A 15,182-nucleotide genomic window follows, 5' to 3' on the forward strand; every position below is an offset into this window, starting at 1 on the left:
TAACCTCTCATTTATCTGTTAGATACACATTTAAGAATTGATGATTGTATACTAACAGTAGTGACATTAATGTTCAACTGTTTATGGCTCTTACACTGAAGAACAAAGAACAGAGTGTAGTGAAAAACATGGGTTGTATTCATGCCCCTGGCTTGGTCAGAAAGTAGCTTCATCTGATGCTATTGTGGGAGATAATAAAGGTGTTGTCTCCAGTGAGCAAAGAAGGTAACTTCAGTGGCAGAAGCAAGCTGGAACTAGATGTGTGGGTCCATGTGGCAATCTACTTCAAATTATTTTATGGTGTCTTAGTCTGATAGACAATTATAATAAATCCACAAAGCATTGGTTTTGTTATGCAGCAGACATTGCTTACTCGATTCTGGAATCTTTGGAGGACAAGATATTGTCAATGGCAGACCAGCAGTCTGTCTAAGAGCCCACTTTCTATTCATAGATATTGGTTTTTTGCTGTGTCCTTCTTGGTCAGATGAAAGGACTCTGGACTCTTGGATCCTCTCTCATGACTCAATCGCCTTTCAAGGCCTCTCTTCCTAACCTCATTCCCTTAGTGGGGATTGATTTCAGCATACAAATTTGGGGTCCACAAATATTCAGACCATTTCATGGAGTAGATGGCATCTTACAAGTATATAAAAATGATCCACAGAGCATATGTGGGTTGATTCAAAGCCCATGGCACTTATATAGCAGTGGCAGCCTCATCTGGCCTCAGTGGGAGAGGATGCAACTAATCCTGTAGAGACTTGAAGTCCCAGGGTAGGGGGGATACCCCATGGGGTGCCCTCATCTTCAAAGAGGAGGGAAGATGGGGGTAGAACTCTAAGATGGAGAACAAAGTGGGAAAATATTTGGGCTGTAACTAAAACAACAATAACAACAACAACAATAACAGTAATAATTCTATCTAGAGTGTTCAGTAAGCATGTGAATCACAAGATTATCACAAAAACCAGTGAGCCACACCAAGGAGTAATATTTTCTTTTTTTTTTTTTTTTTTTTTTTTTTAATATTTTTATTACATAATTTCCTCAATTACATTTCCAATACTATCCCAAAAGTCCCCCATAGCGCCCCCCACTTCCCTACCCACCCATTCCCATTCTTTTGGCCCTGGCATTCCCCTATATTGGGGCATATAAAGTTTGCAAGTCCAATGGGCCTCTCTTTCCATTGATGGCCGACTAGGCCATCTTTCGATACATATGCAGCTAGAGACAAGAGCTCCAGGGTTCCGGTTAGTACATCATGTTGTTCCAACAATAGGGTTGCAGATCCCTTTAGCTCCTTGGGTACTTTCTCTAGGAGTAATATTTTCTATATTAACGGTGAAGAATTGGCTAATTGACCTGAGGACTGATAGAAATTATAAGGTTAACAAAGAGTGTGGTTGTTTAAAAAGATGTAAACTTTCATGAACAGGACACACAGTAAGAAGCCTAACAGCTCATGATAGATGTGACACATTCTGTGAGCTGTAGCTGCTGTCCCATGTCACTCATTCTACAGAGAATGCATCCTCTGCTCTGAAGTTCACATCTGGGCACAGAACCTAGCTATCTCCACCTCTGATTAGGTCTTTACTCATGGAAGTTTCTTACCATATGTGAGTAGGTCAGTCAATGCTTTCCTTTCCTCTCATAAGTAATATATGCTGACATGGGAAAATTTTAGCTGCAGATGCAGAGGCTGATGGGAGTGTGCAAGACTGCAGACTCAGCTTTTCTGCTTCCTTCTTTCTTGTATTTTTGAACAAGCTTGCAACCTATTTTTCTTTGAAAGAACCCACCCCTTCCTCTCTCCAAGCATGGGCTATACCACTTAACTATACCTATCTCTTTGTATTTCTAATAAATTCCCACTTAAAGCTTCAATACAAAGAAGAGCCTGCTTTCAAGAATCACTTATTGAGGGTGCTGAAATTCAACGCACCAATTGAGAAGGCAGGACTTGGAGGACATACTACAGACAAACTCTGAGAAAATAGCCCAGATAATACATACAAGAGTAGTAAATTTATCTCCCTTCAAAATTACCAAGAAGTGATTGAAATTGATCTGTCATGCCATCAATACAATTTTCTTCATCCCTTTTCAAATGTGTAAGAAACCCTTTTTCCCACAAACCACACTCATCAGGTGACAACTGGTGACTGAGTTCCAGACTGGGTGGAGACTGATGTTGCTGTGAACCAGACTGTTATTGTTCTTTTCCTCTCATTGTCATCTCTTCCTGCTACACATACAGCTGTAAAATCAAGCCAATATTGCCACTGTCTGTGGCTTCATATTTCTACTGCTAATCAGCATGTTTGGGAGGCTAGCCTGGGAAGCAGCTCCCACACATCTCATGAGTCATGTCTTCTAATGTTCTGACACAGTATCTGACCAAGGAAACTTAAGGAATAATCAATTTTAGTCTGTAATTGGAGGGGATCTTTAATTATGGCAGGGAAGATATGTTGTCAGAAACATGAAGTTCAAGTTACAGTGAGAGGCAAGCAAAAAGCAGAAACCACCAAATGCTGTTTCCCCACTTGTTCTAACACAATTCTTTGCAGATCTGAAAAGAGCAATTCTCAACTTCTTACGGAAAAACAACAACAACACAACACAACAGAACACAACACAAAACAAAACAAAACAAAACAAAACAAAACAAAACAAAACAAAACAAAACAAAACAAAACCCTGAGGTGTTAAAACAGTCTTGTAGCATAGAAGAACTTCTGGAGGTATCACATCTCTGATTTCAAGCTATCCTGCAGGGCAATAGTAATTAACACGGAATGGTATTTGAGAGGCCAAACCTATTCCATCTTTAGGCTGGCCCCTCTCTTAAAAGGAAAAAAAAAAAAGGATGAAGAGCTTGGCCTACAGCCAATCCCAAGCAATACCCAAATACCAGAATGGACCCTATGACTTGTTCTTGGCCAGAGTTACTCCTTAGCTACTTCCTAAAATCAGACTAATCAAAGATATACTTTAAGACTGTTTGTGATTGTATGCGGTCTTGCTTCAGAGCACTCACCTGACAGCTTCCAAAGTCACTAACTTAGATGCTTGCCAGGTTGGGCTTCCACTTTCTCTAAAACTTTGTCCTGATGAGAGTTCAGGTTTGCTTCACCAAACTGTCCTGTGGGTCTGTGGTGAGTAGGCTCAAACTGGAGTTCATAATAAAGAGACATAATATAGATGTGATGAGATTGTTGTTGGATCCTTAGTGGTCTTTTGGGGTTCACATGTGGTTGTTGGCACAACAGTATTGGCAGAAAAAACAGACTGTTTGATCAATGGAATAGAATCAAAACCCCAGAAATAGACCAACACACCTATGGACAAGTGATCTTTGACAAAGTGTTCTAAACTATACAATGGAAAAATGAAACCATCATCATGAAAACACCTTCAGCAAATGGCTCTGGTTTAACTGGATATCTACAAAGAGAAGAATGCTAATAGAACCATATCTATCACCCTACACAAAACTCAACTCCAAGTAGATCAAATACCTCAACATAAAAACAAATACACTAAATCTAGTAAAAGAGTCACTGGGAAACTGTTTTGAACTCATTGGCACACAGAACAAATCCCTGAACAAACCATCGAGGGCTCAGGCCCTAAGATCAACAATTTTGGGACCTCATGAAACTGAAAAGCATTTGCAAGGTTAAGGACACCATCAATAGGACAAAGTATCATCCTAAAGAATGGGAAAAGACCTTCACCAACCCTACATCCAACAGAGGAATAATAAAACCAAGAAAGGACTTAAGCAAATGAATATCAACAAACCCAATAACCCAACTAAGAAATGGGGTACAGAGCTAAACAGAATTCTCAACAGAAAAATCTCAAATGGCCGAGAAGCACTTAAAGAAACCCTCAGCATCCTCAATCATCAGGGAAACCAAAAAGACTATGAAATTCCATCTTCCACCAGTCAGAATGGCTAAGATAAAAAACACAAGCAACAGCACAAGATGACAAGGATGTGGAGCAGGGATACACTCCTCCATTGCTGGTGGCAATGCAAACTTGTACAAACACTTTAGAAATCAATTTGGCAGTTTCACATAAAATTGGGAATAATTTTACATGAAGACCAACTATACTACTTCTGGGCATATATCCAAGAGAAACCTCAGTATAGCACAGGGATACTTGCTTAACTATGTTTATAGCAACTTTTTGTTATGCAATAGCAAAAGTAGATTGAGGGACAGCATAAATGTCGCTCAAGTGAAGAATTAATCCTTTAGATGTGGTACATCTACACAATGAAATACTATTCAGCTATTAATAACAATGACATCTTGAAACTTGCAGGAAAATGGATGAGACTTGAAAATGTTGTCCTGAGTGAGTTAATACAGAACCAGAAAGACACATGTGGTATATACTAACTTATATTTGCCCATTTGGCACAAAGTGAAAGATAACCATGCTATAATCCATAGACCCACAGAAACTGGGTAATAAGGAAGGCCCAAGGGAGGATGCAAGACTCTCACTCAGAAGGGGAAACAGAATAGTCATCAGAGGAGAAAGAGAGAGGAACTGAGTGGATGAGGGAGTGAGGAGGGCTATGAGGATGCTCATCATGTGTGAAGAATCTGGGAGTGTGATTGGAAATCAGTGGGGGACATCTCTGGGAACAGCTGGAGACCTGGGTTCAGATAGGCAATGGGAGTCTATGGTGGTAATCCTAGCTGAGATTCCTATAGCTGGGGCATATAAAGTCTGACATGGCCACCTTCTGTAATTAGGCAGGACTCCCAGTTAAAGGAGGGGGACATCAACTGCCCACAGATCCTTCAGCCTAAAATTTGTCCTGTGTACAAGATGCACAGGGATAAAGATGGAGCAGAGCCTGAGGGAACAGTCAACCAATGACTGACCCAACTTGAGATACATCCCATGGACCAAACCAACCTCTGATACTATTAATGATACTCTGCTATGCTGCAGCTAGGAGCCTACCATAATTGTCTCCTAAGAGGCTTTATCCAGCAGTGGTTAAAAATAGTGCAGAAATCCACACCTAAATATCAGGCAGAGCTCAGACAGACTTGTGGAAGAGTAAGGTATAGAATTGAGTGAGCTACATGTCCAAATGAAACAATAACCAGGTCACAAATACACCTAACATGACTGTCCCTAGTACAATCACCAGTTTTGCACCTGGTTAGATGGTATTTATAACTACCTTCCCCCACTGCCCCTTCCGTATTTCCACCACCCTCTGCAAGCCCTTCAGCAGGTCTTGGGTCTTTGCCTTGAGTGTCCCATACCTTCATTCCTGATGGGTCTGTGCCCTTCGTCATCCTGCTTGGATTAAGCTGTTGTAGTTTCCCATTGACTTTAACCACAGGATATGGTAGTACGAAGAGACACCCTAAAGGATCTCCTGCACTCCAGACATAATCCTTCTTACCTCCATTGTAGAGAGGCAATCTAATTTCCCTATGATAATCTGACTCTATCATCCCTTTTAACACTGTTATCCCTTTTTTAACCTGTTGGTTTAAGGGCAATAGATGCCCAAAGTGACAATGGATAGTCTGAGCTTCCAACTCAATGGAATGTTTGTTTTCTGGATTGTAGTTCATTCTAGATGTAGTCAAGTTGACAACCAGAAATAGACATCATAGAATGTATTATGAATTTTAAAAACTATAAAAAAATCATTGGAAAGTAAACAAACAAACAAACAACAATAAAAACATCTCCCACTCTAGATTTTAATAAAAGCCCTCAGCTTTAGCTATTGCAAAATCGAAATGCTTTGCAGTATCTTGATATTTCCTCCACCAAGGAAACTCATACTCCAAGTGTATACAGGTCACTGGACACTCGAGGCTAGACTTGTGGCCAGAATGGAGCCAGAATGACCTGTAGCTGATTTCCTAATGAAGTTCTTGTGTTCCTCTGAGACCTCATAGGCCATGCTGTACTGTGTTTCTCTCAACCTTCTGGTCTCCCAAACCAAATGTGCAGTAAGCGCTCTTACAGCTCTCTAGGGCTTGCCTATCTCAAGGCTCCAAGCCATTCCACATGCCTTCTGAGAACAAGTTCCATGGGCTGCAGAAAGACAAGGCCAGGTTTCTCATTGTCTCCCTAGAAAATAGTAGTTCCTTGCCATTTCATTTAACCCCTTGTGCTCCGGGGTTATGTCAAAAACCAAACTCTTTGCATGTAAGAAGAGCAACACAAATGCTTCATTGTTTTAATCTGTGAGGCTTTTATTGTCAATCAACCATTTTTCTCATACATTCTTTTATGAAAACCTACTTGTTGGTTCTTACAAGAGCTCTTTGTAACCAATTACCTGTTGTGCATGACTGGGATTCAATTGTCAATAAGTCTACATTTGGCCATGTTTCTGTTTGATTTACTCACATATTTTCTAGAAACAATTTCACTGTATTCTGACAGGTTTCCCACTTTATTATTTACATTATGTCAGTGAAATTTGATGGGATTTATGGAAGCCAAACATTTATATTCCTTATTGCTTTGTATCTTTGACCTTGAATATAACTGGTGATGAACCAACACAGAATTCAACTCCAATGAGTAAGTGTCTGACGATTTAGCTACTAATAGTAGTTCTGACCTGCTTCATAACCCTGGTTATTAAACTAGCACATGGATTTAAAGATCAAGGCAAAGAGTTTGGTATCAAATTAGCTGAAGCCTGGATTTTATAAATTCCTTCCCAGAAACTCTTTAGACTACTTTATAAGTGAGCTGAGGACTTTCAGCCCCGAACCACATAGTTTATCAGCTCCTGGTAAAATCATAATGAATGCATTACCAACTGTGTCAAGGATTTGAACAAACAGTGAGGGTTTCCTTCTTGTTCTTTCCATCTCTTCTCTCAGTTGACTTATTTCATTCTTTGACATATCAGATTTCTTTTTGAATCCTTTAACCATTAATTCTTTTTGGACCTGTAAAGGAAAAATCTGCCATTATTTGCAGGCAGAATTTTCATAACTCTATCTCAAGTATCATTATCTACTTCTCCACCACCTCAGAAGGGTCTTTGATATTTCAAGACATGTGCATGTATTAATAGAAACACCCATGCTTTATGCATATACAGAGAGGATTCCTCAATACCTCCTCATACAGAGTGAAGAACATTGTTCCAATACACACACACGCACACACACACACACACATGCACACGCACACGCACACACACACACACACACACACACACACACACAATGCCCTTTGGGGGAGATTGCAGAAAGCAGGTGAAGTAAAATTGACTTTCAGTTCCAAGAAGGGGTATCTCTTTGATTATTTAAGAGATAATGGGAGTGCTGACCTTGTATAGAGAACACTGGTTATTAAACTCCAGCATGGGTTGGTTTTCTTGAGTGATGTGGCCCCTGGTAAGTTACTCAGACTCCACTAGGCGGCCTTATGCCTGTGCCTGAATGAGCTGCAGTAACTTGAGTCAATGAGAACATGAAACTGAGAAGATAGAGTGGGGGATGGGGAGGAGGAGACAGAAAAGAGTAGGGAACATATACAATCAAAACACATGACATGCCAGGCGGTGGTGGCACACGCCTTTAATCCCAGCACTGGGAGGCAGAGGCAGGTGGATTCCTGAGTTCGAGGCCAGTCTGGTCTATAATGTGAGTTCCAGGACAGTCAGGGCTATACAGAGAAACCCTGTCTTGAAAAACAAAACAAAAAACAAAACGAAACAAAACAAAAACCCCACATGACATATATTAAAAAGGTCAGCTCAGAGTCATTAGAAAAGTCCACCCGACCACTCCCCCCCCTCCCCCTTCCTGGAAGAGACAGGTCAGAGAGTACATAGGCCAGAAGGGAGAGGCTGAGTAAGCCCCTACTACCTCATTCCCAAAGACCAATCAGTTTAGAGGGTGCACTGTTCCCTAATCATATTGTGTCTAGTTGTTGATGCTGCTCCACCCCTGGAAACCATATAAAAACTTGCCAAATGGGCCACCTCTCCTTCTGGTCTGGGAAGACCCCAGTGCACTGGAACAATAAATTGCTCTTTGCTTTTTGCATTGATTCCCAGCTCACTCAGGTTCACTCAGGGGATCCCAGGTAAGCTAAGGCTCGCCAGAGGCTTACAGTATGATGCTGTAAAGGAATGAATAAAACACACACACACACACACATATTCAAAATAGTATACACAAAGATATTGTAACTCCCTAGATTTTTCAGCAGGAGAACTGACTTTTTATTAATTCTAAGCAGCCTAACTTATTTAGGTATACACTGGCAACAAGTTCAGGAATCTTATCTGAGTTTCATTAGATAGTTAAGGATGGGATAGGGGCTGGAGAGATGGCTCAGTGGTTAAGAGCAGCAACTGCTCTTCTAGAGGTCCCGAGTTCAACTCCCAGAAACAACATGGTGGCTCACAACCATCTGTGATGAGATCTGATGCTCTCTCTTGGTGTGTCTGAAAACAGCTACAGTGTACTTATAATAAATAAATAAATAAATAAATAAATAAATAAATAAATAAATAAATAAATCTTTTAAAAAAAGGATGATATACATGGTACCAAGAAAGCAATATGAACCTCAACACACTTATGCTCTCAGTGTGAAGTCTTCTTTCCCAGAGTTTAATTAATTTGCCCTAGTAGGGACAGGGACATCTAGGGTAAAGTCTGCCTCTGTCACCTAGCCCTGGGCCACACACATCTGTGCTGGTTTCAGCCTCCTCTTGTTAGGGTAAACCAGCAGTCTGGTAAACAGTTTTCCACCCCTGCCTCTGTCTTACCTGAAGAGAAATCTTTTAGAGAAGAATCAGCCTTTCAATGCAGGTCAGCTTTGCCTCTGAGTCTGGCTGCAGAGTGCTCTGTCCTCTCTCACAGGCACTGTGACATAGACCCAGTAGAAACCAGGGAAGTTCCAGCTTTTTGCCAGAGAACTTGTGAGGAGTCAGCTCTTTATTAGAGAGATGTTTAAGAGAAGAAATTGAAACTAAAAGAGTTCCTAACTGGGGTGGGGGTGGAGGGGTGACTCAACCAGCCCAGCAGGAGTGAGGGGTCTGCTCTTGGGAGGAGGGTCTCAGGACTTCTCAGGTAGAGATTGATCAATGGTGCCATTTCTTGTGGGTGTTTCAAAATGCAGGGTGAAAAGGGTGTGGTTTTGAAATCATTCTCTTATGTTTCAGTCCTTTTTTGTCCATTAGTGTTTGTTTTGTGAAGTTGCCAGCCCCACTGTGTTACACATAGTTAGCAAGCGATTGTGCAATTCAGAAGTGGACGTAAATGGATTAAAAATCATTTCTCTGTACTGTGAAAGAGTACACATAGGAAGAAAATGGGTAAAATTGGGAGGAACAATGAGAGAGAAAGGAAGGGGAAAGAGGTGGGGGAGACAAAGAGAGGGAGGGAGGAAGAAAGGAAGGAAGAGAGAAAAGGAGAGAAGGAGGAAGGAAGAAAAAAAAATCACTGAAAGTGAAAGTGAATCTGAGTTCCTTTAAACATATTGAGTTCTGGGAAATCAGCTACCTTGTTTGTTTGTTTGTTTGTTTGTATGTTTGTTCGTTTGCCTTTTGGACTAGAATAATTGATGTTAACACTATATACAGTCCCAAAACATTTTTAGAACCACTTGAATATTTATCAGTCATGTGAAATTCAAGGGTAAACAAAAGGAATTTTTTGTTGTTGTTGTTTCTAAGCTTAAAGGGGTGGAGTTTCCAGTCATTTGTAGTATGTTTCCTTAGAAACAAGTGAGTCAGGGTCCTGACCCTAAACCATTGAGTGTAAATAACATCTCTCAGAGGCTGAGGGAAGCCACTGCCAAAACTCTGAGACAGACATTTGTTTGTGACTCTGAACTCAGGCTTGGAATGGCCATGGAGTTGACAAGCCACTGGCACTATGGCTCTGAAAAGTGTCCCAAACTGTGCTTTGACGTTCTGAAGACATCTAATTACCCCTCATGCTGATTTACCCACTGACTGGTACTTAAAACCTCCCATGGACCTAACACAAATCAGACAATAGGTCAGACTTTGAGTAGAAGTGTTGAGTTCTTTCTATAAGCACACATGATACAAGCATGCACTCAAAAGTATACTACAGAAATACTATACCACCCACTGTTATGCTATCAGTTAATGTACCACCAGAAGTGTTTTTAAAGCCCTGGGTTTAAAACACTATACCACCACCAGAAAAATATTTATGCAGAAATTATCTTTGTGTTTCTGTATTCCACATGAGTGAAGAGCCCTGTGACTATAACATTTCCTTTGTGTGGTACTGTTATTCTGAATGTTCAGCTGCAGAGCTGAACCCCTCATCATTGGGTACCTGTGTGACAGCTAAGAGTCTTCTAATGACCTCCCCTCTTATAGAAATTTAGGAGAGGATTTTATTACATTATGAACAATGAATGTACAGCATGCATTTGAAACAATTATGGTAGGCTGATCATTTTTATTAAGAGTTTTCACTTAACCCGTGCTTCTGCCACATTGTAGAAGGCATTTATCCTCAGAGATATGCAAATCATGTCATAGCAGCAAAAGAAAGATAAAAATGAAGGTTGGTTTCACAAGAGGTGGCACTGTGATCATGAGCCTCAGAGGAATAGAACGAAAATTATTTTGAGTTCTCCATTCTGTGATTGTGGAAGTCATTCTAAAACTCTTAGAAGGAGAAAGTGTTTAAAAACACTCTTAGAAGTGTTTTTAAAAAATAAAAAGAGAGATTATTAAGGAAACACAATAGGGTGGAGCATGAAAGAAAACAAGAAGTTCTCTAAAAGGTGCAACTCCCACTCACCTATGCATTCTGTCTGGAGGGAAATTTCTCCCACTCTCCAATGAGTTTCTCTGCTCTCCCAGCAGCCACAGAGCCTTCCCACATTGAGCACTGCCCATTGTCTACCCTGGGAACCAATGTCTGCAGACAGCATGAGACCCTAGGAGCTGTGTCCTCTGGTTATGTTCAGACTTTTATCATGTTTACAACATGCCAATCCCAGCTTAGGGCAAGCTACATCTTTGAATTCCTTATGAGCACATGACTAAGAATATCCAGAAAGGGTATGTGTGAATCAAAAAGGTCTAACCGAACAGAGGTGCCATATCACTGTGTTGTAAAAACCAATCCCAATAATACAATTTAGTATGTCTACAGAGTCCATGTTTACAGTATCAAATATAAGACCCGATTACAGATCACATGAATCTTCACTTCTAACACAGACATGAACTGAGTCACCTCATAAGCCAAACATTCTTTTCACATATAAACTCCACTTTGTGAACTTTATTTCTCGCTTCTTCCTAATAAAGTATCACTGTGTTCAAGTCTCGTTCAGTGCCAAGCTGTGTCACTGTCCAAAGCTGTGTCCAAAGTTTATTCCTTGATGAGTGAAACCAGGGTAGAGAGCTTTATTCTGTTCGGATTTTAGAATATGGTGCACCGTGAACGTTTCTCCCTTATTTTCTGGATCTCTTGATGTAGTATCCTGCTCTCATTCTGGAATTCTTCCTTGAAAAGTCTTTCCTGTTCCTAAAATGGAGATGAAAAATGAATTCAGAAGGCATCTCCCATTCCTCAGACTCACACACTCTCCTTGGTAGTTACACTAAATCCTGGGGGGTGGGGGGGAGGGCAGATTTTGACATGTATCTCAAAAGTCTTTTCCTTCTTTATCTTCCATAATTTCTCTCACTTCTTGTACACCTGCATATATATATATATATATATGTCTATATGTCTATATGTCTATATCTATATCTATATATATCTGCAGCTTTTGAAATGTAGCCTGACAGTTCTAAGCACCAGTAGCCTACAACCCTCAGGTCCAATTCTTACGTCATTTGACTCATGTAAAACACAATTTTCTATCAAATTAGCACCAGCTTGCCTGTTCTTTCTTGCCTCATCACTGAGCTCTGTGGTGCACACTCTCAAACACAAGAAAGAAGTTGATAAAGTTGGGCTCAAACAAAATGGAAGGCCACTACCTGAAACAGAATCAGGGCAGGTGTTCAATCAAGAAATTTGGTAAAAGTCCCAGTTGTAGTAACCAAAAGAGAAGACAAATATATTGAAGGCCTTTTTATTAACAACCATGGAGGCTCAGTATAGATGTGGAGGGACGCACAGAAAACAAGATGTTACTGGCAATGTGTCCATTTAACCATTTTTCTTAAAGGTTTGGGACTGACTCTACTCTCTAAGATACTTCCAGAGAAAAGAGCAATCTAGGTGTGGGAGAAACAAAATTTCTATTGGTCCTATTAAAAAAAAAAGAGTTGGATATTATATCATAGAATCTGGTGCAAAAAGCCATTTTACATGTAGAAATTACAATTACTCTATTTAGCATAGGAGAAAATAATAGTTCAAAGTAGGTTAGTTGGGGATTTTATCACAAAAAATCCTAGAAAACACCTGAGGAGAACCTGTAATTCCAATCTATGGATTAATAGACATACCCTGATAAAGGGCTTCATTTAGCAATTAGCAGACTTAAAGAGCCAGTGGTGGTCAGGAAAAAGAGCAGTAAGGAGATGAGAATATGCTACAGTTTGTGAGCGATACCCTGCCATTGGGGGATGGTATGTTATTTATTGCCCTTGGATTGAGAGTGGGGAGGATGGAGCACAGGTCTCTATTCACAACTCAGTCAAGCCTTGACCTTGTGAACCTAATGCCTCAGTCTCCCCATATACATTGTTGATTGGACCACCCGGAACTGAAAATTTAAATGGTGCAGCCAACTCTGCTGGCCTCCATCAGGCCTGCCTAACAAAAACCACCCAGGTCCACAGAACAGTAAAGAACCAGGTAAAGGGCTGTAAAAAGGTTCTCCAAGAAAATGTACCCAAGAAACAGGCTGGAGTGGTCACTCCCATATCTAATACAGTAGACTTGCAACCAAAATTAATCACAAGAGATGGGAAGGATACTTCATACACATAAAAGGAAAAATCCACCAGGATAACTTCTCAATATTGAACATATATGCTCCAAATGCAAGGGCACCCACATTCGTAAAAGAAACATTATTAAAGCTTAAACCACATATCAAACCCCACACATTGATAGTGGGAGACTTCAACACCCTACTTTCACCAAAGCACATGTCATCAAGACAGGAACTAAACAGAGAAATATTGAAACTAAGGTTATGAATCCAATGGACCTAACAGTGAGGGGGTCATTACTCATATCGCATTCAGAAACTAAGCCATGGACCATTTTGACCATTTCCTATCTATCCTAGGTGGAAGGTATTCTGCTTCTGAAGTTCTGCAGCTGATCAGCCTGACCTAGTCCCTTAAAGATGGCTTCCCCAGTCTCCAGTTGGCACTTCAATGTGACACAGTAGGAGGCCAGGTAAAGCTTCTTGGGGGAGGGAGGAATTGTGCTTCTCTAAGTTGAAGTCTCAGGGAGAAAGGGGGAGGGGGATTTATCTCTGAGCTTTGTCTTGTACAACTCTAGGAGCTTGTGTTCACATAGTAAAAGCTCACTGCCAGCTTGCACATGAAGATCATAAATTGAATAAGAGATTATAACAGAGAATGCCTACATGCATATACACTAGGAACAATTATATGGCTTAACTTTTACCATTTGTCACTGGATTGCAGGGTCCTTTAAAACTGTAACTAAGCCATCCCTGAAGTCTAGTTTTGACACACTCAGTCCATATCTTATCTCCTGTTTTTGCTCCTAACTCCTGTGGTACATATCTCCCTTACAGCCTCCATTTAATGATTTTGGTAGCCATGGAATGTGTCCTAAGTCTTAGAAATGTGCTGTTATCTCAGAATCAATTAAGAAGTCTGTTATAAAAGGAACTCTAATGTTTCTGTGGATGTTGCCATTTGGATGTAACCCTTTCATGCTAGATGATTCTGCAGAATAAATGCTATTTGTCTTTGTGTACTATCTGAGTCTGGGTTCTTCCTTCAGTGATTTTCAGGCCCTACAACAGATATCTACAGAACCTTTCACCCAAATACAAAATAATGTTTTTTGTTATCAACACTTCATGACATCTTCTCCAAAATTGACCATCTAGTGGGTCACAAAGCAAGCATCGACGTATAGGAGAAAATTGAAATAAGTTCTTGTATCTTATCAGTCCATCATGGATTAAAGCTGGACCTTATCAACAACAGAAACCTTAAAAGTTCAAGGAAACTGAACAACTCCCTACTCAATGATCACTTGGTCAGGATAGAAATCAAGAAAGAAATTAAATACTTCCTAGAATTCAATGAAAATTAAGGTGTGACATACAGACTTAGGTGACTCAATGATAGCAGTGTTACAAGGAAAGTTCATAGCTTTGAGAGCCTTCATAAAGAAATTAGAGAATTCTCATACTAGCAATTTGAAAGTACATCTGAAAAGTCTAGAAAAAAGGGGCAAATACACCTAAGAGGAATTCCTGGCAGGAAATTGTCAAACTGAGGATTGAAATCAATCAATTGGGAACAAAGAGAACAATACAAAGAATCAACAAAGCAAAGGCCTGGTTCTTTGAGAAAATCAACAAGATAGACAAAGCCTTATGCAAACTAACCGGCAGAGAATATCCAAATCAATAAAATCAGAAATTAAAAGGGAGACATAACAAGAGACACTGAAAATCCAAAGATTCCTTAGCTCTTACTTCAAAAGCCTGTAATTTACAAAACTGGGAAAATAAATGAAATGAATAATTTTGAATGATTTTCTAGATGGATAGCACTTAAGTCAAGATCAGATAAACTAAAACCCCCAAGAAAATAGAAGTAGTTATTAAAAGTCTCCTAACCAAAAAACAAAAACAAACAAATAAAACAAACAAAAATGGACGGGTGTAACCTCCCCCACCCCCTCAGCCTGAAACCAGTTTGCTCAGGTTTCACTGTTTGCATGGGGGTGGAGCCTGCTGCTTAATCATTCTGCCATCCCCACTGGTAGAGCCTGCCCCCTTGCTGTTCTGGAGCCATACACGTGGTCATCCTGCAACTGGACTCCAGGATTATTTGGCGGGAATTAGTCCGTTCCCCTTCGTTCATAACTGGGTGCATGAATTAGAAAAATTGAGCTTTGATCAGAACCTGGTTTGTCTTAGCTCCATCTCTCGTGCACTGCCTAGTCCCCCCTCTTCTCTTC

General features: G+C 40.3%; 1 protein-coding gene across 2 annotated transcripts in view; it reads right to left on the minus strand.

The window, feature by feature from the left end:
- Positions 1–10,467: 10,467 nt before the first annotated feature.
- The window catches only part of LOC110290935 (guanylate-binding protein 1), a 32,140-nt gene continuing 27,425 nt past the window's right edge, over positions 10,468–15,182 (minus strand). For both annotated transcript variants that reach the window (XM_085835465.1, XM_085835464.1), the window contains one exon: positions 10,468–11,570. In XM_085835465.1, coding sequence (XP_085691591.1) covers positions 11,466–11,570 — 105 coding nt within the window. In that variant the 3' untranslated portion in view covers positions 10,468–11,465. The remainder of the gene's footprint in view (positions 11,571–15,182) is intronic.

The sequence above is a fragment of the Mus caroli genome, unplaced genomic scaffold (genome assembly GCF_978045245.1).
Source record: "Mus caroli unplaced genomic scaffold, Mus_caroli_1 scaffold_3, whole genome shotgun sequence".
In the NCBI taxonomy this organism is placed as follows: Eukaryota; Metazoa; Chordata; class Mammalia; order Rodentia; family Muridae; genus Mus; species Mus caroli.